At 46.9% G+C, this 26,784-nt stretch overlaps 1 protein-coding gene across 1 annotated transcript; it reads left to right on the top strand.

The window, feature by feature from the left end:
• On the top strand, positions 1 to 25,924 carry LOC137332275 (HLA class II histocompatibility antigen gamma chain-like). The gene is made up of 10 exons (XM_067995980.1): positions 1 to 202; positions 5,642 to 5,820; positions 8,224 to 8,306; positions 10,519 to 10,581; positions 14,532 to 14,627; positions 15,194 to 15,305; positions 16,466 to 16,576; positions 17,229 to 17,429; positions 19,460 to 19,504; positions 21,343 to 25,924. Exons 1-10 carry the CDS (start codon positions 102 to 104, stop codon positions 21,348 to 21,350), a joined length of 999 nt encoding a protein of 332 aa, XP_067852081.1. The 5' UTR covers positions 1 to 101; the 3' UTR covers positions 21,351 to 25,924.
• The last annotated feature ends 860 nt before the right edge of the window (positions 25,925 to 26,784 follow it).

Here is a 26,784-nt window from a genome sequence, read left to right as displayed (position 1 = left end):
CCTCGCTGAGCACAAGATTGAAATCTTCAGCCTGAGACAGGTCAGTGCAGCAAGTGTCTCGGTAAAGGCAGAGCTATTGTCGACGAGCGGCTCCCTCCACAATGGCGACAGACGAACAGCAGAATGCTTTGCTCAATAACTCGCAGCAAGACATAACCAGCAATGCCGCGGTGGAAACGGGCAGCGTTGCTACTGGGCAGAGGTAAGATTCAAATCATTAAAAACAAAAAACAAACCAAAAATATTTGATTGGTGTGGCAATTGAGATTCTCGTCGGAGAATGGCCACACACTCTTGCGAGCCGAACTTTGGCTGGTGTAGCGGGTCAAGAGTGAGGAGTCTGCGAAGATGTTATAGGGTAGCCCCCTATCTGTTGCGTCCTGCCGTGAATTATTTTTTTAAAAATCCATTCTGGGGAGGTGGGCGTCGCTGGGAACTATTGCATTTATTGCCCATCATCAGTTGCCCCTTGAGAAGGTGGTGGTGAGCCGCCTTCTTGAACCGCTGCAGTCCGTGTGGTGAGGGTTCTCCCACAGTGCTGTTAGGAAGGGAGTTCCAGGATTTTGACCCAGCGACGATGAAGGAACGGGTGATGTATTTCCAAGTCGGGATGGTGTGTGTGACTCACTCTAAAAAGGTTAATAAAAAAATGTGCAGATGCCCCTGGAAGGCGGTAAATCACCGTATTAGTTTATTTTCAGAAGAGTCTCTGGATTCTCTCCTGGTTACCAAGCGAGTGCTAAATGGGGAGAGACGCAGATCAGAGAACTGGTCACCCAGAACTGTTTGGGAGAAAATGATTGCTCTCTGTGAGCAGTGGGGACGGAGCCCTTGAAGAATATCGAGCTGTCTGCTTCAGGCGACAGGCACCAAGAAACCCAGTTTGGGAATTGGAACTTAAGGGAAAATGAAAGATGAAACTGAGCTGTTTCTTCTCAGTCTAAAATCTTTTAGTATTTTAATTCCATTTCTAAGTGCGGGTTAAGCGGGTAGTGTTAAGGTGGACGCTGAAAAGACTGGAGATTGACCAAAGCAGGTAACTCAGAGCGCTCTCCCAAACAGTCCCGACTGACCAGTGCTCCAATCTGCCTCCATCTCCATTCAGTATCAGCCCTGGCTCCGTGGGCAGCAGTCTCACCTCTGAGTCAGACACAGACACATCGACAGACTGACACACACACACACACACACAGACACTCTCACACACACTCAGACAGACACACAGACACTCACACACACTCAGACATTCTCACACACACACAGACACACACACACAGACACTCTCACACACACTCAGACACACACACACACTCTCCCTCCTCCAGAGGTCACTGGTGAGCTATCAGGAACAGCTGATTTATTTTATTTTCTGCACGGCAGGGGAGATGATTTTGTACATGACTCCTTTTAAAATTAATAAATACAAATGGCCTGAGTGAGATTAAGCTTATCATCATTTCCTCACACTCGTTCACTTCCTCTTAGATGATACCCAGGTGGGAATTCTTCACTTGGGACCCTGGACACTGAGTGCCAATATGCAATGGGGGCATCGCAACCTCGCACGCCCACACACACACTCACTCACACTCACACCCACGCCCACACACTCACACCCATGCACTCACACACACTCACACCCACGCACTCACACACACACGCCCACACATATACACACACACAAACTGGACTGTTCTGGATTCAATCCAATTTGGACGAGTGCAGATGTTTTAACAAATGCTTTTTTTTTGAAGGACTTACAAACATTTACATTTCTGGTTGAATCTTGGTGCATTTAGTTGGCATTGTCCTAGAAGTGATTTACATTGAAATATTATATTGTTGAGGTATTTGAATTTGGTTGGATTGCCTTATATATTGCGAGGGGCTCAACGCTTTATGGCCCTGGGGGAGTCGATGTGTTTGGGAGTTGGTGAGTTGATTTGTAAAAATCAACGCTTTGGGTCCACCTTATATTGGCGTTGGTTGGTATTGGAGTCAGGGTGGGGTGTGATTGGCATCTCATCTCTTTCCAGAAACTCCTTTTTTCTCCCTCAGACTTTGGTTAATATCAGGTTAAAATAAAATTAGGGACTAGACTGTTAACGAGGATGAAGTCATCAAAACCAGAATACAGGAAAAGCCCACTTGAAACAACAATCTTTAGGGTCAATGCGAACAGGCAGTCTTATTAACTTGCTCTGAGACTGCTCTCAAACAAAATGGCCGCCCTTCTATCGGCCACAACATTCTTTGAGATATCTTATTTTTATAGGGTCTAGGAGGAAATTTCCATAAGATTTGTCCCCACAAAATGTAGAACAGTCGTGTCTAATCCATTAGACGCAGGCCCAAGGTTATTTTCCGACTGGGTAATCAATGAGTGGCCATTTTGTTTGAGAGCTGCCTCTGAGGAAAATGCTTCACACTGGACGAGGGGTCTCCCTGAACCTAAAATGGATGTAACCTCCTTCAGGATGTGTCACACAGCGTGATGGAAGACTGAGAAGTGTGTAATAATTTTGGTAAATAATTTATGGCATCCGTTTGTGTGTGAGTGTGTGTGGATAGGGGTACGGTGGTGTATTGATTACGTTACTAGACTAGTAATCCAGAACACTGTGACTTCAAATACCACCGTGGGCAGTTTGAGAATTTTAATCCAGTTTAAAAAAAAAATCTGGTATCAGTAAAAGTGACCGTAAGGCTGTCAGACCGTAAAATCCCAACTGGTTCACTAATGTCCTTTTTAGGGAATGAAACCTGCCGTCCTTACCCGGTCTGTGACTCCAGTCCCACACCAACGTGGTTGACTCTTAACTGCCCTCTGAAGTGACCTAGCAAGCTATTCAGTAATACCAGCGATGGCAATTGAGAATGAATATATACATCCCAAGAATGAATAAAAATAAAATTGGGAGCAGGAAATCGAGCTGATTTTCTTCCCTCCTAGATTGTTGCTAATGTTGCATGTTGACCATTGCTCCACTAGTTGAGTGGGCAAAGCCCTGGGACTTTCCTGGGACTGTGAACAATGCCCCTGAGGATCAGCCATTGAGACTGAGTTAAATTTTTGGTAATTACCAATTTGTGTGGCTTTTCAAAAGGGAACTGGATAAGTACTTGAAAGGAAAAAATTTGCAGGGCTACGGGGATAGGGCGGGGGAGTGGGACTAGCTGGATTGCTTCTGCATAGAGCCGGCGTGGACTCAATGGGCCGAATGGCCTTCTTCCATGCTGTAACCTTTCTATGATTCTATTCTAATTCCAATCGTTGATCTACAAAACCTGGATTCAGAAACACGATGTAAATTGGTCAAATTTGCGGATGGTACTAAGCCGGGCGGGGACAGTGCAGCCGAATGAAACGGGCCAGCAGTTATTGACCTGGGCAATACCTGTAGTGTTTGACAGAACAAAAGCAGATGGAATTCAATAAAGGTCAAGGTGCAAGGTCTTGGGAGAAAGAATGGGAGCCACGCTCACTCATTGAATGGTGAAGGTCCCAGCGAGGGAGAAGCTGAAAGCTATCTGAGGATGTGAGCATGCTTAACCACCATGTCTATCGCAGAGCAGCGTTCGACAAAGCAGGTGCCGGTAGTGGTTCTGCTGTTGCTATTTACAGCTACTCTAGACCCATCTTTTACATCAAGTTACATCGAAACTACAGCACAGAAACAGGCCATTCGGCCCAAATGATCCATGCTGACATTTATGCTCCACACCAGCCTCCTCCCGCCCTACTTCATCTCACTCTATCAACATATCCTTCTATTCTTTTCTCCCTCATGTATTTATATCTAGTTTCCCCTTAAATGTATCTATGCTATTTGCCTCAACTATTCCTTGTGGGAGCGAGTTCCACATTCTAACCACTCTCTGGGTAAAGAAGTTTCTCCTGAATTCCCGATTGGATTTATTAGTGACTGTTATATATTTATGGCCCCTAGTTCTGGTCTCCCCCACAAGTGGAAATATCTTCTCTACGTCTACCCTATCAAACCCTTTCATAATCCTAAAGACCTCTATCAGGTCAACCCTCAGCCTTCTCTTTTCTATAGAAAAGATCCCCAGCCTGTTCAATCTTTCCTGATAGGTAAAACCTCTCAGTTCTGGTATCATTCTTGTGAATCTTTCTTGCACCTTCTCCAGTGCCTCTATATCCATTTTATAATATGGAGACCAGAACTGTGCACAGTGCTCAAGTGTGGTCTAACCAAGTTTCTATACAAATTTAACATAACTTCTCTGCTTTTCAATTCTATCCCTCTAGAAATGAACCCCAGTGCTTGGTTTGCCTATTTTAATGGCCTTATTAACTTGTGTCGCTACTTTTAGTGATTTGTGTATCTGTACCCCCAGATCCCTTTGGTCCTCTATCCGGTTTAGACTCTTATTATCTGAGCAGTATGTGGCCTCCTTATTCTCTTGTTTACTTGTCCCATTCCCACCCTCCTCGCCTCGCACCATCATCCCTTTTGTCATTTAATCACTCCTGCCCTCCGCCCATCCTATCACAGACTTTCCCTTTTGATCTTTCCTCCCCTCTCCTCCCCTCTCCTCCCTCCCCCTTTTCCCTGGCTCTGTACTTGCTTAAAAAACTGTTAAATCTCTAACTTCTTCCAGTTGTGATGAAAGGTCACTGACCTGAAACGTTAACTCTGTTTCTCTCTCCCTCCACAGTTACTGCCTGACCTGCTGAGTGTTTCCAGCATTTTCTGTTTTTATTTCAGCGCTGAGATGGCAGATCAGCACAGCGTGAATGTGAGATGGTCACACTGTTTAGTGCTATTGTCCAGGCACAAGGGGAAACAGCCAGGCCCTGGAAGCGATGTGAGATGGGCCGGGGGGCTGGTCCCGAGTGTTAGATGATTGATTGTAAACAATTTTACAACACCAAGTTATAGTCCAGCAATTTTATTTTAAATTCACAAGCTTTCGGAGGCTTCCTCCTTCCTCAGGTGAACGATGTTGGAACCTGAGGAAGGAGGAAGCCTCCGAAAGCTTGTGGAATTTAAAATAAAATTGCTGGACTATAACTTGGTGTTGTAAAATTGTTTACAATTGTCAACCCCAGTCCATCACCGGCATCGCCACATCTTAGATGATTGAGTTATAAAGAAAGGTTCAGAGGTGAACAACAGGGGATCTTATTAGGGAGTTTCCAACTCTCCAGGATTGTCCTGGAGTCTCCAGGAATTGAAGATTAATCTCCAGGGCAACTGCTGGGAGCAACTCATAGGGGCATTAAAAAAAAATCATTTTCTTTCAATATTTTTGCTTTATTGTTTCTAAATATATTGGCGATGGGAAGGTGGGGAGGAGAAGAAAAGGCCGTTTGACTGACAGTCAAGAATCATCCAAACCGGGTAACAAAGAGTCTCTTCACTTTCCAATTGGCTGGTAAGGTGGGGCTTCATGAGGATGGACATGGTGGGCGACCAATGGTGGGAGCGTGGGGCGGGGTGGTGAGGGGGTAGGGGGTGGAGAGGGGGTGGGGGTGGAGAGGGGGTGGGGGTGGTGAGGAGGCCATGTGATGAAACCTCCAGGAATACGTCCAGTCAGGGTTGGCAACCCCTAGACCTGTAGAGCGTTACAGTCTTCCTCCCGTCCAACACTTACTTGTCTGGTCTATTTTCAGCCGTCGTCAGTGTTCCCGAGGGTTTCTCTGGACTGGTGTGTCAGTGCTGGCGGCCGTGCTGATTGCTGGACAAGTTGTCAGTGTCATGTACTTGCTGAAACAGCAGGACAAGATCTCGGATCTGCAGAAGACAACCAGTCGGATCGAAAGCAAATACTCAGCGAGCCGGAGCCCATCCAGTAAATATCTCCTTTTAATTCAACCATTTTCGCAAAAAGCCAAATAAAAATAAATAAATCTGAGACAACTCGACAGGTCAACGTTTAAACCGGACGGCAGACAGATTACAGAGCAAACAGTACTGGTCACAGTAATCAAACTTAAACCAAACCATAGGCCCCACTGCAAGACAGGATCCCAAATCTAATTAAAACTCTCGAGGGGGTTTCCACTGGGAACATCCACTAATGGTCGTTGGTGTGTACAAACGAGAACATATAGAAACAGATTCTTTACATTTTTGTAAGAATCTTTGTAAGATTCTTTACATTTGTCAACCCCAGTCCATCACCGGCATCTCCACATCATGTAGAAACAGGAGGAGGCCATTCAGCCCCTCGGGTCTGTTCCACCATTCAATTAGATCATGGCTCAACTGCATCTTAACTGCATGTAGCCACTTCGGTCCACTTCGAGTTACATCGAAACTACAGCACAGAAACAGGCCATTCGGCCCAACTGGTCCATGCCGGCGTTTATGCTGCACACGAGCCTCCTCCCTCCCTACTTCATCTCACCCTATCAGCATCTCCTTCTAGTCCAATCTATTCTGTTCCAATAAAGAAATCCCATTTTGAACTCCCTTCCCCTGAGAGCACAGACTGATCCTGCAACGCAGGTCTATAGGCACCGGTGGGCCGCCAATACCTGGCCCAAGTGTCTGCTTGCTGAAAGGCTATTCAACCGTGGGAGGGCACACAATCTTATCCTCCCATGATGCTCACTTACACGCATTGTTCAATGTGACGACAATCAGAGGCAGGGGTCGCTGGCTAATTGTTTTGTTTTCTTAGTCCAGGGACGCTGAATGAAACCCACCTCCCCAATGCCCCTATCTGGGGTCAGTTAACCACACATTATCCTATCACTGACATTTAGTGAAAAGAATATTTCTGCCACTGTGTTGTCAAAATAAAAATGTGGTTAAAAACGATCCTTGTGCTTTTGTGAGCTGAGGGTGAGGGGAAGCTTGATAAGTGCATGAGGGGGAAAGGAATGCTGATAGGCTGAGATGAAATAAGGTGGAGCATAAACACCGGCACAGACCCGTTGGGCCGAATGGCCTGTTTCTGTGCTGTACATTCTACATAATGTAACATAGACCAGGGATTGGACTTCAGGCCTATATGGCCCATTTAACACATTGTGGGCAGTGCACTTGCCAACAGAGCCGGGTAGCCTTGATTATGCCAAGGGCTTGTTATCACTGAGAAATACTTCAAGTGGTCAGAAGGTTTGTGGGTTCAAAGCTGGAGCACGTAACCCAGGCTGACACTCCAGCGCAGTACTGAGGGAGTGCTGCACCGTCACAGTAAGGAACATAGGAACAGGAGGAGGCCATTCAGCCCCTCGAGCCTGTTACGCCATTCAATCAGATCATGGCTGATCTGTATCCTAACTCCACCCACCCGCCTTGGTTCCGTGACCCTTAATACCCTCACCTAACAAAAATCCATCAATCTCAGTTTTGTCATTTCCAATTGACCCCCCCCCCCACCCAGCCTCGACAGCTTTTGTTGGGGGGAGAGGGTTCCAGATTTCCACTGCCCTTTGTGTGAAGAAATGCTTCCTGACATCATCTGTCGGAGGTGCCGCTTTTCGGATGGGATGACAAAGGTCCTGTCTCTTGTGTCAGGTGGATGCTATTATCCCGTGAAACTATTCGAGGAAGAGTAGAAGGGTTTTTCCAGGTGTCCTGGGCGAACGTCCTTCTCTCAGCCAACACCACCAAAGGCAGATTGGCAGAGTCAGTTGTCCCATTGCTGTTTATAGAGTCATAGAGTCATAGAGTCATAGAGTTATACAGCACGGATAGAGGCCCTTCGGCCCATCGTGTCCGCGCCGGCCATCAAGCCCTGTCTACTCTAATCCCATATTCCAGCATTTGGTCCGTAGCCTTGTATGCTATGGCATTTCAAGTGCTCATCCAAATGCTTCTTGAATGTTGTGAGGGTTCCTGCCTCCACAACCCTTTCAGGCAGTGAGTTCCAGACACCAACCACCCTCTGGGTGAAAAAGTTCTTTCTCAAATCCCCTCTAAACCTCCCGCCTTTTACCTTGAATCTATGTCCCCTTGTTATAGAACCCTCAACGAAGGGAAAAAGCTCCTTAGTATCCATCCTATCTGTGCCCCTCATAATTTTGTACACCTCAATCATGTCCCCCCTCAGCCTCCTCTGCTCCAAGGAAAACAAACCCAATCTTCCCAGTCTCTCTTCATAGCTGGGGCCTAGTGTCCGCTGATATATTAACACATCCTGCACTCTATTATGTGAAGCATCTTTGAGACATTTCTTTCTTTCACGTTGTCGCTGAGATGTACAAAAAAAAACAATTTTTAAATTTTGTTTTCTTTTTCGCAGGGCCTAAAACTATGATGCATCTACGACCTATGATGATGGATCTGCCCATTGCCTACATTGACCCAAGCGCAGTTAAACCAAAGGTAATCGTCAGGAGAGAAGAAAAGAAAAGAAAGAACTTGCTCCTATATGAATGAATGAATAAAAAACACTCAACCAAACGCTACCAAAAAACAGATTAAATGGCTCGTCGCCTCATCTACTGTTGGTGGGATCTTGCTGTGTGGTAAAATTGGCTGCCATGTTTGGCCTACGACAGTGACTGATTTTCAAAAGTAACTCATTGGATACGAAGATGTCCTGAGGATGAGATAAAGCACGACATTATCTGCAAGGGCCCCGAAATTGGGCGTCTGTTGCAGTGGGACTTTGGTGGAGTCAAAACAGGTGGACACCAGCATAGCCAAGGGGTTAGGGGTCAGTGGCGGAGCCAGTGCGGGGTGGGGGGGGGGGGGGGGTTGGGGGTAAACACTTTGAGGTCGGGCCAATGCGGCCTTGGTAGACCACCTCCATGAATAGGCCATTCAGCCCCTCGAGCCTGTTCCGCCATTCAATGAGATCATGGCTGATCTGTGACCTAACCCCATATACCCGCCTTAGCCCCATATCCCTTAATACCTTTTGGTTACCTAAAATCTATCAGTCTCAGATTTAAAATTAACAATTGAGCTAGCGTCAACTGCCATTTGAGGAGGAGAATTCCAAACTTCCACCACCCTTTGCGTGTAGAAGTGTTTCCCAACTTCACTCCTGAAAGTCCTGCCTCTAATTTTTAGGCTATGTCCCCTACTCCTAGACTCCCCAACCAGCGGAAACAGTTTCTCTCCCTATCTACCCTATCAGTTCCCCTTACTATCTTGAAATCACCCTTTAATCTTCTAAATTCCAGGGAATACAGCCCTAGTTTGTGTCCCTCCTGTTTTCGGTCTCCAGGTTGGGCCTGCGGGCCTGTGTGGCTCCCGACTCGGGCCTGCGGACCAGGGTAAGTCGGCAATGCCCCAGTTCCCAGCTCGGTCCTCCTCCCTGCCAAGTTGGCAAAAAAAATCTCGAGTACGACGCCCCCTCGAGCCCCCTCTCCCACACACACACACACACCAGTTGGCCAAACCCATCTCCGTCACTGGTGGTGGGTGGGGCGTTCCCTAAGTTGGGAGTCTGACTCCTCGTTGGGACTCAGTGCACGATTGGCGCTGTCACACCTGGTATCACCAGGGGAGTTTTACACGGTACACCTGGTATCGCCAGGCATGCCCGCTGGATCCCAGCAGGTGTGGGGCCTGGACCCTCCATAGATCAGGAATGGCGTGGCAGGGAGGAACTTTGTCGGGGTGGTGTTTGAAGTGGTCCCATCATTTGCTGGGATCATACCGCCAATCTTCCAGGCAACACCTTTTCTCACTGTACAAAGCTCTCCCGAGAAGGGCCGATTTTAATCTGTCACGTAACCTCCCCGTTCAAGCACTGATTGAGGAGTGGGAGGGACCAACATCCTGTGGTTTATCGGCTTAGTTGCGAGGATCTAATTTCACCAGCTCTGGGCTTTCCCTCCCATTTTCAGGTGTCATAAAGAAAGTGCAATTGCAACAAAGTTAATTTTGGTCGGTGTTAATTTTTGGGAGGGATGTGAGAGGACATTGGACCGAAACCACCTCCACACTGAATAAATAGATGGAAAGAAAAGAAAGAGTTTGCATTTAAAAAGTGTCTTTCACGACCTCAGGATTGTCCCAAAGCGATTTACAGCCACTGAAGTACTTTTGACGTGTAGTCACTGCTGGAATGTAGGAAACGCGGCAGCCAATGTGCACACAGCAAGATCCCACAAACAGCAACGAGTTTGTGACCAGATAATCTGCGTTTTTTTTTTAGTGATGTTGGTTGAGGGATAAACATTGGCCGGGACACCAGGGAGAACTCCCCCTGCTCTACTTCGAAATCAGTGGCTGTGGGTTTTACATCCACCTGAGAGGGCAGACGGGGCCTCGGTTTAACGTCCCATCCGCAAGACGGCACCTCCGGCCGTGCAGCGCTCCCTCAGCACCGCACCGGGAGTGTCAGCCTGGGCTTATGGGCTCAAGCCTCTAGAGTGGGATTTGAACTCACAACCTTCTGACTCAGAGGCGAGCCAAAATATTCCTTCTTGAGATGCGGTGCCCAGAACTGAACGCAGTACTCCATGTGGGGGTCGAACCATGACAGTGCGATGAATCTTGATTTGAGAACAGTTTACGATCGTTATAACCCGTAACGACTATAAAAGAAATGTAATTTGTTTTTTTGATTGTTTTCTCACAGGCCCCAGAACCAACTCCCGCCAAACCTAAGACTTTGCAGGAACAAGTGTGGGATCTGCTGAAGGTACCGTTGGAGGAAATCTTTTAAAGCTATTATAGAATCACACAGCGCAGAAGGAGGCCATTCGGCCCATCGTGCCTGTGCCGGCTCTTTGAAAGAGCTATCCAATTAGTCCTATTCCCTTGTTCTTTCCCCCATAGCCCTGCAAATTTCTCCTTTTCAAGTATTTATCCAAATTCCCTTTTGAAAGTTATTATTGAATCTGATTCCACCGCCCTTTCAGGCAGCGCATTCCAGATCACAACAACTCGCTGTGTAAAATAATTTCTCTTCATCTCCCCCTCTGGTTCTTTTGCCAATGACCATAAATCTGTGTCCTCTGGTTACCGACCCTCCTGCCACTGGAAACAGTTTCTCCCTATCTACTCTATCAAAACCCTTCATGATTTTGAACACCTCTATCAAATCTCCCCTTAACCTTCTCTGTTCCAAGGAGAACAATCCCAGCTTCTCCAGTCTCTCCACATAACTGAAGTCCCTCATCCCTGGTACCATTCTAGTAAATCTCCTCTGCACCCTCTCTAAGGCCTTGACATCCTTCCTAAAGTGCGGTGCCCAGAACTGGACGCAATACTCCAGCTGAGGCCTAACTGGTGTTTTATTAAGGTTTAGCACAACTTCCTTGCTTTTGTACTCTCTGCCTCTATTTTTGTAGCCCATTAGGAACAGGAATAGACCTGTCAGCCCCTTGAGCCTGTTCCACCTTTGAACACCATCGAAACTAGACATCACAAGATAGACATGGACAGTTTCAGGTGTAAAAAAAATAAGGAAACATGGAATGGGAAAGGATGGGCCCATGAAGCCTGCTTACTGTTTAGGGCCCTATACAAGACCAGCAGTGATGACCCTTGTAGAGTATAATAATGTTGTTTATGCAATTGCGTGTGTGGTCATTTTGTTCAAATCTACTTTTGAACCTTATTAGTAGTTATGAAAATGCGATATTTCTATGTGGCTTGCTCATTATGACTAGGTTGCTCTATTTTTGAGTCAGACGGGGGTTCCTGTTACTCTAATCTGTTCTCCGCAATGGGTGAAGTTCGTCCTCGTTAGATTGATGCGTCTCCTCAAGGGAAGGGGAAACAGACGAAAGAGAGAAAGAAAGACTTGCATTTATATAGCGCCTTTCGCAACCTCAGGACGCCCCAAAGCGCTTTAAATATTAATTCTCAGGATGTGGCATTTATTGCCCCTCCCTGGTTATAACTTGAGGGGCTCGCTAGGCCACTTCACAGGGCAGTTTAGAGTCAACCAACCAGGTTGGTGTGGGGACTGGCGACACATAGGAACCCAGACCGGGTAAGGACGATAGGTTTCCTTCCCTAAAGGGACGTTAGTGAACCAGTTGGGTTTTTACGACAATCAGACAGCTTCATGGTCAGTTTTACTGGACAACCTGCTTTGTATTTCCAGCTTTTCTTTTTCTAAAACCAGATTTAAAATTTCAAACTATCCTGGTGGGATTATGAACTCATAATCTAAGCAGATTAATTAATCCAGACCTCTGGGTTAAATAATCTACTAACAGAACCACTACCCCACCATACCTTGACATCAGAAAGACCACTTCCTTCATGACCATATGACGCCCATTCCCGACCTAAAGTGGGCAGACGTTCTCTGCTTCACAGATCAAGAATATAAGAACATAGAAATGGGAGCAGGAGTAGGCCATCCGGCCCCTCGAACCTGCTCTCCCATTCAATCAGATCATGGCTGATCTTCGACCTCAACTCCACTTTCAAGCCCTACCCCCATATCCCTTGATTCCCTTAGTGTCCAAATATCCATCAATCCCAGTCTTGAATATACTCAAATATTGCTGCAGGAGTTCCTCAGGGCAGTGTCCTAGGCCCAACCATCTTCAGCTGCTTCATCAATGACCTTCCCTCCATCATAAGGTCAGAAATGGGGATGTTCGCTGATGACTGCACAGTGTTCAGTTCCATTCGCAACCCCTCAGATAATGAAGCAGTCCGAGCCCGCATGCAGCAAGACCTGGACAACATCCAGGCTTGGGCTGATAAGTGGCAAGTAACATTCGCGCCAGATAAGTGCCAGGCAATGACCATCTCCAACAAGAGAAAGTCTAACCACCTCCCTTTGACATTCAACGGCATTACCATCGCCGAATCCCCCACCATCAACATCCTGGGGGTCACCATTGACCAGAAACTGAACTGGACCAGCCATATAAATACTGTGGCTACAAGAGCAGGTCAGAGGCTGGGTATTCTGCAGCGAGTGACTCACCTCCTGACTCCCCAAAGCCTTTCCACCATCTACAAGGCACAATTCAGGAGTGTGATGGAATACTCTCCACTTGCCTGGATGAGTGCAGCTCTAACAACACTCAAGAAGCTTGACACCATCCAGGACAAAGCAGCCCGCTTGATTGGCACCCCATCCACCACCCTAAACATTCACTCCCTTCACCACCGGTGCACAGTGGCTGCAGTGTGTACCATCCACAGGATGCACTGCAGCAACTCGCCAAGGCTTCTTCGACAGCACCTCCCAAACCCACGACCTCTACCACCTAGAAGGACAAGGGCAGCAGGCACATGGGAACAACACCATCTGCACGTTCCCCTCCAAGTCACACACCATCCCGACTTGGAAATATATCGGCCGTTCCTTCATCATCGCTGGGTCAAAATCCTGGAACTCCCTTCCTAACAGCACTGTGGGAGAACCTTCACCACACGGACTGCAGCGGTTCAAGAAGGCGGCTCACCACCACCTTCTCAAGGGGCAATTAGGGATGGGCAATAAATTCTGGCCCATGTACAAATATAAAATAAATCACTAGTCATATGAAGAGTAATAATGGAGTAATGACAGTTACAGAAGTTAGAATTTAGTTAAATATGATAATGACACTCACGAAATAGTTTTACATTCAACGAGTGATTGATCTCAGTTACCAAACTCTATTCCTTCTTGATGTGTCGTTGCTTTGTTCAAATCAAGATTCCTCAAGCTCTTTCTTTCCCACCACCTCAAACTTTGGGAGTCCTCGCCTCCCTCAATCTCCCCTTCCACATCCAATCTTTTGTGTCAACAACAACAACAACAACAACAACAACAACATATAAACAGAGGCACAGAGTACAAAAGCAAGGTTATGTTAAACCTTTATAAATCACTGGTTAGGCCTCAGCTGGAGTATTGTGTCCAATTCTGGGCACCACACTTTAGGAAGGATGTCAAGGCCTTGGAGAGGGTGCTGAGGAGATTTACCAGGATGTTCCCAGGGATGAGGGACATCAGTTATGTGGAGAGACTGGAGAAGCTGGGATTGTTCTCCATAGAGCAGAGAAGGTTAAGGGGGAGATTTAATAGAGGCCTTGGCGAGGGTGTAAATAAGGAGAAACTGTTTCCAGTGGCAGGAGGGTCGGTAACCAGAGGACACAGATTTAAGATAATTGGCGAAAGAGCCAAAGGGGAGATGAGGAGAATTTTTTTTTACGCAGCGAGTTGTTATGATCTGGAATGCGCTGCCTGAAAGGGCGGTGGAAGCAGATTCAATAATAACTCTCAAAAGGGAATTGGATAAATACTTGAAAAGGAAAAATTTGCAGGACTGTGGGGAAAGAGCAGGGGAATGAGACCAATTGGACAACTCTTTCGAAGTGCCGGCACAGGCACGATGGGCCGAATGGCCTCCTCCTGTGCAGTAAGATTCTATGATTCTACAACAATAACGTGCTTTCTTATCGTGACTTTAACATAGTAAAACGTCCCATGGTATTGAGGACCTCAGCCCCTCACAGAGGTTTCTCTTCCAGAGAAAATAAAAACACATTCACTGGACTTTAAGGCAGTCTGAATGTGGATCGAACTTTATTTTAGCGGGAGGTTTAAAATAATTGAGCAAAGATGTGACTACACCTTTGTAAGAATGTTTTCTTGCCGACCATGACATTTTCTTGTCCTTTCGATGGCAGAAGGAGAACACAACCAAGGAAATTCCAGAACTCAACAACACCTTCTCCGCCAACCTCAACACCCTGAGAGAGACTATGAAGGAATCTGACTGGCAGGTTAGTGTTAACTGATGCTTCACTACAGAGAATTACCTACAGTGCACAGCACAGAAACAGGCCATTCGGCCCAACTGGTCTGTGCTGGTGTTTATGCTCCACATGAGCCTCCTCCCCCCCCCGACTTCATCTCACCCTATCAGCATATCCTTCTATTCCTTTCTCCCTCATGTGTTTATCTAGCTTCCCCTTAAATGCATCTATACTATTCGCCTCTGTGAGTTCCACATTCTCACCACTTTCTGGGTAAAGAGGTTTCTCCTGAATTCCTTAATTGGATTTATTGGTGACTATCTTATATTTATGTTCTGGTCTCCCCTACAAGTGGAAACATTTTCTCTACGTTTACCCTAATGGACCCTTTCATAATCTTAAAGACCTTGCTGAGGAAACTCTTTCAAACTCTGAGCATGATACGGGGAGATGCTTCAATACTTAACAAGTAGAATAAATGTCATTCTCCAGCTTAAAATGACCCGACAGCCCAGTTTGAAACCGACCTTTCCAAATCTTCAAACGCCGACCGCGCGATTTTATTTTCTTTCCTTTCGTTGCGTTGTTTACAGGACTTTGAAGCTTGGCTCCGGAACTGGCTGCTCTTCCAACTGGTACAGGAGGAGGAGGAGAAGGCAACGACCACCGTCGCACCCAGAACCCAACCCCAACCCCAACCCAAAGGTACGCATCAGTCATACAAGTCTTTTCTTTCTCTTTCTCGACCGTTTTCCCTCAGCGATTTTCCACCCCCCCGCACTCCTCTTCTCCTGAAGGATTCCCACTGAGCAAGTCGATCTTCACTATATGGAGAAAAACAGAAAGAACTTGCATTTATGTAGCGCCTTTCATGTCCTCAGGACGTCCCACAGCGCTTTACAGCCAATTAAGCGCTTCTGATGTGTGGTCACGGCTCTCATGTGGGCAAATGCAGTGACCGATTGGGCACGGCCCCACAAACTGCAAATGAGATAAATGGCCACGTAATCTATTTTGGTTTGAGGGATCAATGTTAAAAAAAACGAGAGACTTGCATTTATCCAGCGCCTTTCACAACCTCAGGACGTCCCAAAGCGCTTTACAGCCAGTGAAGTACTTTTGAAGTGTAGTCCCTCAGGAGGACGTAAAATATCCCACGGCACTATTTTGAAGACGAGCAGGGAAGTTGTCCCCGGTGTCCTGGGCCAATATTTATCCCTCGATCAACATCATTAAAAAAAAAACTGATTATCTGGTGATTATCTCATTGCTGTTTGTGGGATCTTGCTGGATTGGATAAATTCTTGAAAAGGAAAAAAAATTGCAGGACTATGGGGGAAAGAGCAGGGGGAGTGGGACTAATTGGTCAGCTCTTCCAAAGAGCCGGCACAGGCACGATGGGCCGAATGGCATCTTTTTTTGTGCTGCATGATTCTACGATATGGCTCCTGCTCTCCCAGATCCATGGTGGGTTCCTTCCCTCTGAGGACGCTCCTCATCTCCCAGATGCCCGTTTATCACTCTTCCTCTGTGGTCCAATTTCCCGCGCTTCTCTCCAACACGCAGCGGGTGGGATCCCAGCCTGCCAGACACCCTGAGGTAGTTGCCGGGCAGTGATCTCGCTGCAAATTCCAGGTGTATGGGCCTCGGGTGAGATCGTTGGGAGACCCCCCTCTCGCCCTGCCAATACTCAATCTCTAGGCTCGGGCATCACTTCCTACCTGGTGGCCGTCGCGATTTCCCTTTTAAAAGGTGGGGGGGGGGGAAATCAGGTCAGCACCAACGCCCCCCCGCTATTAGCACTGCATCACTGCGATATCTTGTTACATGCCTTGAAACTGTCACGTCACTTCTGTTTGCAACAGGGAGAAGGATATTCTCAAGCATGGCCCTGAGTCCAATGCTCGTTGACCAGCCAATCACATCCGACAGATCAAAGCACGCCAAAGCTGCCGACGTTGTGCCTAAGTCAGAGGGTAACTATGGCAACAGTGTTTAATCCACAGGAAACGCAGGATTGGAGAGCACCAGGTGTGGTCCGTTGGGCTGGTGACGGAGAAACCGTGACTGTAGCACAAGGGGGGACTGGAGGGTGGGTGACCAAACAGGTTCAAACTGGTGAAAGGCAAAGTTAGGAATGGTTCTTCGCACACACACACACACACAGATCACTTTGTCCACAACAGTAGAACCAGAGAACACGGCCTGTACTTGAAGCTCAAAACTAATCTGTGGAAACAATATTTCAGTGAGCGAGTGATCGATCTATGGAACAGAGATAGGTTTTAAGGAGCGTCTTAAAGGAGGAGAGAGAGAGAGAGAGAGAGAGAGGCGGAGAGGTTTAGGGAGGGAACTCCAGAGCTCAGGGCCCAGGCAGCTGAAGGCACGGCCGCCAATGGTGGAGCGATGAAAACCGAGGGACGCGCAAGAGGCCAGAACTGGAGGAGCGCAGAGAATCTCGGAGGCTGGAGGAGGTGAAAGAGATAGGGAGGGGGTCGGGGTCCAATGGAGGGATTTGAAAACAAGGATGAGAATTTTAAAATCCAGAAGGCAGGCTACAAGCAGAGGGCCCTGGCTTATGGGGAGCACCATTATGACCCACATCATCATTCTCTTCCTCTCGTTCAGTGCGTGAGGAAGACACCGAGTGTGAGAAGAGGCACAAGGAGATCAAGGTTGTCCCTGGCGTTTACCGCCCCAGTTGCGACGAGATGGGCAACTACAAGGCGAAGCAGTGCTGGCCCAGCACAGGATATTGCTGGTGCATGTTCCTGAACGGAACTGAGGTCCCAGGAACACGGACTCGTCACCCATTGGACAGCTGTGAAAGTATGTTTTAGTTTTCTTGATCTACCTGAGAGTATAAATGTGAGTTAAAAAGGACCCCCTTCATGGGAACATAGGAACTGGAGGAGGCCATTCAGCCCCTCGTTCTGCCATTCAATTAGATCATGGCTGATCTGTATCTGAACCCCATTTACCCGCCTTTGGTCCATATCCCTTCACACCCTCACCCAACAAAAATCTTTCGCTCTCAGTTTTAAAAGCTCCAATTGACCCCTAGCGCCCACAGCCTTTTGGGGGAGAGAGTTCCAGATTTCTACTACCCTTGGGATTAAAGGGTCAGTGGCAGCGTGGATACAAAATTGGCTAAGGGGCAGAAAGCAGAGAGTAGTGGTGAACGGTTGTTTTTCAGACTGGAGGGAAGTTTACAGTGGTGTTCCCCAGGGGTCAGTATTAGGACCACTGCTCTTTCTGATATAGATTAATTACTTGGACTTGGGTATAGAGGGTATAATTTCAAAGTTTGCAGTAAACAATGTGGAGGATAGTAACAGACTTCAGGAGGACAGAGACAGACTGGTGAAATGGGCAGACACACGGCAGATGAAATTTAATGCAGAGAAGTATGAAGTGATACATTTTGGTAGGAAGAATGAGGAGAGGCAAAATAAACTAAATGGTACAATTTTAAATGGAGTGCAGGAACAGAGAGACCTGGGGGTGTATGTACACAAATCTTTGAAGGTGGCAGGACAAGTTAAGAAAGCGGTTAAAAAAGCATATGGTATTCTGGGCTTTATTAATAGAGGCAGAGAGTACAAAAGCAAGGAAGTTACACTAAACCTTTATAAATCACTGGTTAGGCCTCAGCTGGAGTATTGTGTTCAATTCTGGGCACCACACTTCAGGAAGGATTTCAAGGCCTTAGAGAGGGTGCAGAAGAGATTTACTAGAATGGTTCCAGGTGTTATAAACTGGATAGCCCGGGGGTGAAGGATGGAATACCAGAGCCTGGTCTTCAGTTGCTTCCGAGCCTTTATTCACAGAGATCAACATTACACACACCACACTCTAGATAAACTCTCATGTAAATGGTTACCAGAGAGTCCCCAATTGTTACCCACCACCTGAATACAATCAACACTAATTGATATAAATCATACAATTAACACCAGGGATGAGGGACTTCAGTTATGTGGAGAGACTGGAGAAGCTGAGATTGTTCTCCTTAGAGCAGAGAAGGTTAAGGGGAGATTTGATAGAGGTGAACAAAATCATGAAGGGTTTTGATAGAGTAAATAAGGAGAAACTGTTTCTAAGGCAGTAATTCCTAATCCACACTCCTCAGTATAAGTGAAACCACTCTGTCATATTGAAAAGCAGTTTTGCCTGCAGAGATTCATGGGTGAGAGCCACTGCCCCCTTGTGCTACATTCTATAGACTGGACACTCCGCAATCACTCGGCAGTGTAATACTCTGCCCACCACACCAGGGAGGACTGTTGCACAAGTACATATATTACCAAAAGAACAGAATAAAGAATGGAATGAGGAAAGCCCATCCAGCCCTTCATTCCTTCTCCTCCCACAGCCCATGTACACTCTCCCCTATCATGGACTCTACCCCCCATTTAATCTCCTCCCACAGCCCATGTACACTCTCCCCTATCATGGACTCTCCCCACTCATTTAATCTCCTCCCACAGCCCAAGTACACTCTCCCCTATCATGGACTCTCCCCAACCATTTAATCTCCTCCCACAGCCCATGTACACTCTCCCCTATCATGGACTCTACCCACCCATTTAATCTCCTCCCACAGCCCGTGTACACTCTCCCCTATCATAGACTCTACTCACACAGTGAGGGAAAATTATATATAAATTTTCCCTGATCCCTAAAAGAAATCAAGTTCAAAATATTCATTAATCCATCCTCTGCTGTTCAGTGATTGAATGCATGGTGTACCAGTAATGCACCTGACTGGATTTAATTGAAGCTTTAATAAATTATCTTTCTTAATTACAATATTAGTTTGTCTCCCACCTTCAATTGTGGTTTCTTTCAATCCTCAGACTACAGGCAGGCAGAAGAGCCGAACATCTCTGGCGTGGGGGCAAGTAAGTAACTGGTGGAGATTTAACAAGTTCATCAATTTGCATAGAATGTACAGCTCAGGAACAGGCCATTCGGCCCAACAGGTCTATGCTGGCGTTTATGCTCCACACGATCCTCCTCCCACCCTTCTCCATCTCACCCTATCAGCATATCCTTCTATTCCTTTCTCCCTCATGTGTTTATCGAGCTTCCCCTTAAATGCACCTATGCTATTTGCATCAACCACTCCTTGTGGTAGTGAGTTCCACATTCTCACCACTCTCTGAGTGAAGAGGATTTAATGCTCCTGCAGCAGAGCTTCACACAACGGGAGCACATATTGGAAGCTCGAACACAGGGACATAGCATCCTGTTCGCCACCTGCACCTTCTCACACCCGTGTTGGAGAGAAAGTGTAGCGGGTCACAAAATGGGTGGTCTGATCTCAAAATGTCCTCCGGCCTCCCTGAATCGTAAAGCTAACCTCGCAGGGTTCCTTTTGAACCTTTTGTTGGGGGCCACTATCTCTCTCTCTCTCTCTCTCTCCAGCTCGTTAACTGTGGCATTGGCGGCGATTCCTTCAGCTGCCCAATTCCCACTCTCTGGAATTTCTAACCTCTCCATCTCCCACCCACCCTTTGAAGACCTCTCTCCCCCCCATCTTATAACCCCACCTCTTTGCCCAAACCTCTGGTCATCTCTCCTTGGTGTCCGTCCTTTTGCGCATCCCCCCGACTGTCATCGCTCCACCATTGGCGGCCGTGCCTTCAGCTGCCTAGGCCCTAAACCTTAGAATTCCCTCCCTAAACCTCTCCGTCTCTCCACTTCTCTCTTCTCCTTTAAGACGCACCTTAAAACCTACCTCTTTGTCCAACCTGCCCCATTATCTCCTTATGTGGCTCGGTGTCAAATTTTGTTTGATATTCGTTCCTGTGAAGCAGCTTGGGACATTTTACTACGTTAAAGGTGCTATGTAAATGCAAGTAGTTGTTGTTGTTGAGTGTTCTGGGAGGTTCTCTGTGTTAAAGGTGCTTTAGAAAGGCAAGTTGCTGTAGTGAAAGGAGATCCCAGAGATTGATTGAGGTGGGCCACCCCGTGTCATCCCTGGGATTGATTCTACTGAAGACAATCAAGGCAACATAGGAACAGCAGGAGGCCATTCAGCCCCTCGAGTCTGTTCCACCATTCAATTAGAACGTGGCTGATCTGTATCTTAACTCCATTTACCCGTCTTGGTTCCGTAGCCCTTAATACCCTTACCCAACAAAAATCTGTCAATCTCAGTTTTGAAATTTTCAATTGACCCCCAGCCTCAACAGCTTTTTGGGGGGAGAGAGTTCCAGATTTCCACTCCCCTTTGTGTGAAGAAGTGCTTCCTGACATCACCCCTGAACGGCCTGGCTCTAATTTTAAGATTATGCCCCCTTGTTCTGGACTCCCCCCACCAGAGGAAATAGTTTCTCTCCATCGACCCTATCAAATCCTTTAATCATCTTAAACACCTCGATTAGATCACCCCTTAATCTTCTATACTCGAGGGAATACAAGCCCAGTCTGTGCAACCTGTCCTCGTAATTTAACCCTTTTAGTCCCGGGATGGTGGGAATGGGACGGGAATTATTCTGCTCATTACGTGTGGTGACATTGTAAATGTGTTCACAAAAATTTTCATGCTTAGTGTTCGAAGGAAATTGTAAACACAGTCCAAACAAAATATGGAACTGGGGAAATCTTTGCAAACACTTTTACCAATTTTCAACACGGAGAATCCAGTGGAAACCGGGGGGGGGGGGGGGGAAGAAAACTGCAAAAACCAGGTGGATTTTTAAACTCACCTAAACTCTTTCTTTCTGTGTTACAGTGAACTAAAAGGTGAAGATGGACTCAGGATCGACAGACAAGCACATCCTGACTGGCTTAGCTCCACAAATCATACATTAATTGCAAATATTGATTTTTTTTTTCCATTAACACGGGTTGATTGATAGCTATTGACAGCTGGACCCCTATATAGTCGGCAGATACTTCTTGCTTCTGTTAAAAAGATTTTGTCCTCAGGTTTTTCAGCAGAGAAACGAATCGCCCTTCACGTGCATAGAGCCGGCGCGGACTCGATGGGCCGAACGGCCTCCATCCGCGCCGTGACCTCTCTCCGATTCTATGATTCTAACCTTTGACATCTTCACTTTGCATCATTCCAAGGCAGGGCGTATTCTCTCCTGGAAATTCCGCAGGCGTTGCTCCGATTGCACGCCCCGGGGGGAAGGGCCGTGTACGCCATTCCCTTGGGGCCTCTGCCGATCTCCCGCCAGAATTTACGGCCCCGGAGAACGTCTGAGGAATTTCAGGGGCCTTTTGTTATTTTTTTTTTTATTATTGTTACGGTTTTGTCAAAGCTTGTGAAGGTTTTGTTGAGACACGCAGCGATGAGCGACAGGAGGAGACACAAATCGGAAATATCACACAAGCGCGGATAAAATGCGGGAATCCCTGCGGGATCTAGACTGGTACAACGGGAAAGAAAAATATATAACTGAACGATGGAAATCTGAAGTGATAATAGGAAGAGCTGGCGATGTATCTGAAAGAGGACCAGAATAGGGCAATGGTTTGGGTTGGGACCCCTTCAATGGGGCCCGTTCTGACGATGGGTCCCACCTGTTACGTTAACCTGCCATTCTCCTTCAGATGCCCGTCAGTCCAACACCACCCTGACTTAAACCCAAAAACCGCCGTTCCTTCATCTACTCTGGGTCACAATCCTGGGAACTCCCCACCTGACACAAATCACCTTCACCACACGGACTGCAGAGGTTCAAGAAGAAGGCCCACCACCACCTTCTCAAGGGGCGACGAGGGATGGGCAATAAATGCCGGCCTCGCCCCCATCCCAAGAACAAATTTTTAAAAAAAATGTGTCTTTCAATGAAATAATTCAGATTCATAAGTAGATATTTTGGTTTAAAAATTATTTCTTTGCAATTTTATTTCAAGTAAAGTGACTTTCTCCCCATCCCCACACTTCAGGGTTCCAGAATCTGTGCCTGTTCTGAAAGTACCAGTTTATATCCCCAGGATATACTTCACCACACATTTCAGAACCAGCCATGTTATAACTATATGACTGGTTACTGATCCCTTTGTTTTAAGCTATTATTGCCAAATAATTAACTTGCTAAACGATAACATTGCTTCTCAAACTCTTTACTTGTTACTCAATGATGAATGCTCGCTGTAGTTGGGGAAAATTATTTTGCAATAAAGGGGGAGGGGATTTTATTCTTGGTGGTGTTTTTTTTTATTTGGACTGTAGAGGCACCTGTATCTGGCTGACAGAAAAATAAAAATGGTCAAGTGACTGCCCAGTTCATGGGACTTAGCAACTAGGCCTCAATCCAACAACGAGCCTTCATAGTATTAGCAGTTGGTAGGGCAGTTCCAGTGGAGGGGTCGCCAACTCTCCAGGGTTGTCCTGGAGTCTCCAGGAATTAAAGACTAATCTCCAGGACAACAGCTACGAGCAAAAAACCCAGGGAGAAAAATCACTGGTACATTTTTAAAAAAAAGTTTAAAAAAATCTTTGAACACTTTATTAGTTGTACAAATAGTGCAGCTGGGATAAGAAGGCTCTCTCTCTCTCTCTCTCCCCCCGTCTCTGACAGTCGAGAATCATCTAATCTGGGTAATTAAGAGCCTGTTTGCTTTCCAATTAATGTGGGGAGGGCTGGGCATCGCTAGGATGGACGTGTCGAGCGACCAATGGCGGGCACGTGGGGGCGGGCGGAGGGTGTGGTGCTGGTTGGAGATCATGTTATGAAACCTTCAGGGATACATCCAACCAGAGTTGACGACCCCCTATTCTGGTGGCCGTTAGCGCTTTTGGCTTTTGCACCGTACTTCCACGAACACAAGATCGAGGCCACCTTTCCGTTACCAAAAAAGGGATCTCCTAAAATGCCTCAAAAATGTAAAGTCGACAAAATCTTCTCGACTTTCTATCCTCCAATGGACCACGTGTGGGATATAAAAAGAACAGGAAACTAAATGTATAAAGAGTTAGTCCCACCTCGTGACCGCTAACCATAACCACTCGGTAAGAACACTCACAAAGTAGACGTCGTGCTTCGCTCGTCCTTTGTGACTGATCAGTAGAACGAAAAGAAAATACAAAATGTGTATTTCCCTCAGATTTATCGAATCTTACAACTCGGAAGGAGAAAGGGGAACTTCTTCACCAGCCAATCAAGTTGAGGGATGACAGCGAGGCGTTAATTCTCGTTGGGTAGGCCCAAGGCCTCACTTACAGAATCTTACGGCATGGCTGGAGGCCACTCGGCCCATCGTGCCTGTGCCGGCTCTTCGAAAGAGCTTTCCAATTAGTCCCACTCCCCCCTACTCTTTCCCCATAACCCTGCAAATCTTTCCTTTTCAAATGTTTGCCCGATTCCCTCGTGAAAGTTGTTCCAGAAAGGGGCATTGGGGAAAAAAAAACCCGTGGGGATTTTTTTTTTCATTGAGAAACCCAAGTGAAGAGGCCTGACTTATGGTAGGACAAGGACCATTGGTGGCTCGATGACGTAGCTTGTATGGGGGAGGGGGGAGATGTGGGGTCTTTTAACAATAGTCTGAAAAACATAAAGGGCTCAGTTCAGAAGTTCATGAAGAATTTGCCAAAACAAAATAGGTTTATAATAGAGATTCAAAAGCAGCTCATGCAGAAACTGTGAGACTTCCCCTGAGGGGCCTTCAGTAGTTTTCTCAGTGAGGCGGTTTGGTCTACCCTCGGCGCACTGGTATAAACTAGAGAGAACTTTGAGGGGACATTTGTGACTAATACCTAGAATTAATAAAGTGTTGCTTCGAAGCCAGAGCTGACTGGGAAATTCAGACCTGGTGCCGTCACGCATGACAGGTCTGAGGTGCGAGGGAGGTTTGGGAAATTTGGGATCCTGGTGGGACCAAGAACACAAGGGATAGGAGACGAAGAAAAAATGGCCACTGGGCTCCACCACCTGGAGGATATTTCACCCCATGTCCAGGTTGAATTCCCGCCGTGCGATATTAGTGACGACACATTAATGGGTTGGGATGAAATTCCTTAGACCTCTATTTTAACAAATTTCTACAACTTTGTTAAAACAGTTTGGAGGGACAAACTCCCCCCCCACCGCGGGCAGGTTAATGCCCTTGTCCGTCGCTGAGATCACGCGGTCTGACTGCAACCCGTCAGTAGGTTGAAATTCTTCTGTGGCCATTCCGGCCGATCCTCTGATCCAGCCGCAAGTCAAATCCCAAAGAGTCAAATGACACGGGGCCTCGGAGTACGCCAGCAACGACAGCGCTCTGTCAAATAATCTACGGAGGCATCGAGCTGCGGTTACAGGCTCGAAATCCTACCTTGTCAGTCTTTCAATCAAAACCCGCAGGGAGGTAAAAGCCCAAGGTGAATAGTTGACTGCATTTCTCTGTTTATAAAATGACCCAGCCCCGTTTCACCGCCTCTTGTAAGTCACACTGCGATTCCCATTGGCTTCTTGGCCTCCGTAAAAACCAAACCAGCGACAGGATGTCCCCGCTGAACTGGGCAGTTTGGCAAAAGAACCCCTTCCCCTCGCCATTTTCTGTCAGTGTGAAATGGGTCTCTGGATTCGTCCCAGCTTTAAACAAATAGGCATTGGATATTTTTACTTTGTAATCTTTGAGTTTGGATAAGAACGCAGTGCGGTGGAAGAAGTTTCTGTTGTTTTGGTGTTAGGACATCGAGATGATTTTTGCTGATTTGCAATTTATATTGAAAAAGAATGTCATTGCTATTTTAATTTTACAGCACGTTTTGGAACCAGTCACAGTGCAGTGATAGCTCAATAACCTGAACTTTCCTCAAAGACAGGAGATTTTTCCTGGATTATTAACCCACTTTAGTTTGGATTGGCAAGGATCGCATCAGAGTTAATCACCACTGCACCTTATGAAGTTTATGTGGCTTTGCATTTTAAAACTATATCGTTTAAGGTTTGCACAATAAAATGAAGATCGCTTAAATGTAGGTTTCCCTGCAGGTATTGGCCTAGGTTGGTGGAAAAGGTTACGAGAGAGGGGACGTTGGCCTAGAAGGAGCTGCATGTTTTATGTAGCGATGGAAGTTCTTCTGTCCTCCAGAGCTCCCAACAACCTGATCGTGAGCACCATGGTTCACACCACTGGTGTCTCTCAGGGTTTCTGGGTGATGGATTGCGTACTTGAGGCAACATTGGCACCATCGCTGGGGTCGGGGGGGGGGGGGGTGGGGAGGGGGTGACATCACCCTCGGGGAACGTGGTGGGTTTAAGAAAGGTTCTGAAATCAAATAAGACAAGAGAGTGGCTTCTGCGATTGGTGATTTGTAAAAAGATTTGGATTTGTTGTAAAGGAGAAGCAGTGGAATAAAGGTCAGAGGCAAATCACATGACTGTGTCCTTCTTGTGTAATGTCGCCCATCTCTGCCCCTGCCGCAGCCCATCATCCCTCATGCCTCCAAACCCGACTACTCCAATACTCTCCTGTCCGGTCTCCCACCTTGCACCCTCCATAAACTTGAGCTCATCCAAAACTCTGTTGCCCGTATCCTAACTCGCACCGAGTCCCATTCCCTGTGCTCGCTGACCTACATCGGCTCCCGGTCCGGCAGTGCCTCGATTTTAAAATTCTCATCCTTGTTTTCAAATCCTTCCATGGCCTCGCCCCTCTCCCTATCTCTGTAACCTCCTCCAGCCTTACAACCCTCCGAGATCTCTGCGCTCCTCCAATTCTGGCCTCTTGCGCATCCCCGATTTCCATCGCTCCACCATTGGCGGCCGTGCCTTCAGCTGCCTAGGGCCCTAAGCTCTGGAATTCCCTCCCTGAACTCTCCGCCTCTCTCTCCTCCTTTAAGACGCTCCTTAAAACCTACATCTTTGACCAAGCTTTTGGTCGCCTGTCCTAATATCTCCTCACGTGGCTCGGTGTCAAATTTTGTCTTATAATCGCTCCTGTGAAGCACCTTGGGACGTTTTACTACATTAAAGGCGCTATATAAATGCAAGTTGTTGTGTAGAGAATAAGTGATGGACGTGCTGCAAGTGAAGAGCTGGGTAGGAGTTTGAATCTGCCAGCCCCCCCTCTTACTAGAATGGGTTTCAGTTCAAAGACTGGGCTCATTAGCCACATGTGAAGTGAAATTTGGCAAAACTCCAGGCAGGGTCCTCAATGCCACAGCTACCTGCTCAGAGAGGCCGCAAGGAGTCATACTGCCATCTTCGCATTGCGTTCTTGCCATGCACAGCAG

The sequence above is a fragment of the Heptranchias perlo genome, chromosome 14 (assembly GCF_035084215.1).
Source record: "Heptranchias perlo isolate sHepPer1 chromosome 14, sHepPer1.hap1, whole genome shotgun sequence".
Classification (NCBI taxonomy): domain Eukaryota; kingdom Metazoa; phylum Chordata; class Chondrichthyes; order Hexanchiformes; family Hexanchidae; genus Heptranchias; species Heptranchias perlo.
Note: the sequence above shows the minus strand (reverse complement) of the source record. Positions and strands in the feature narration are given on the sequence as shown.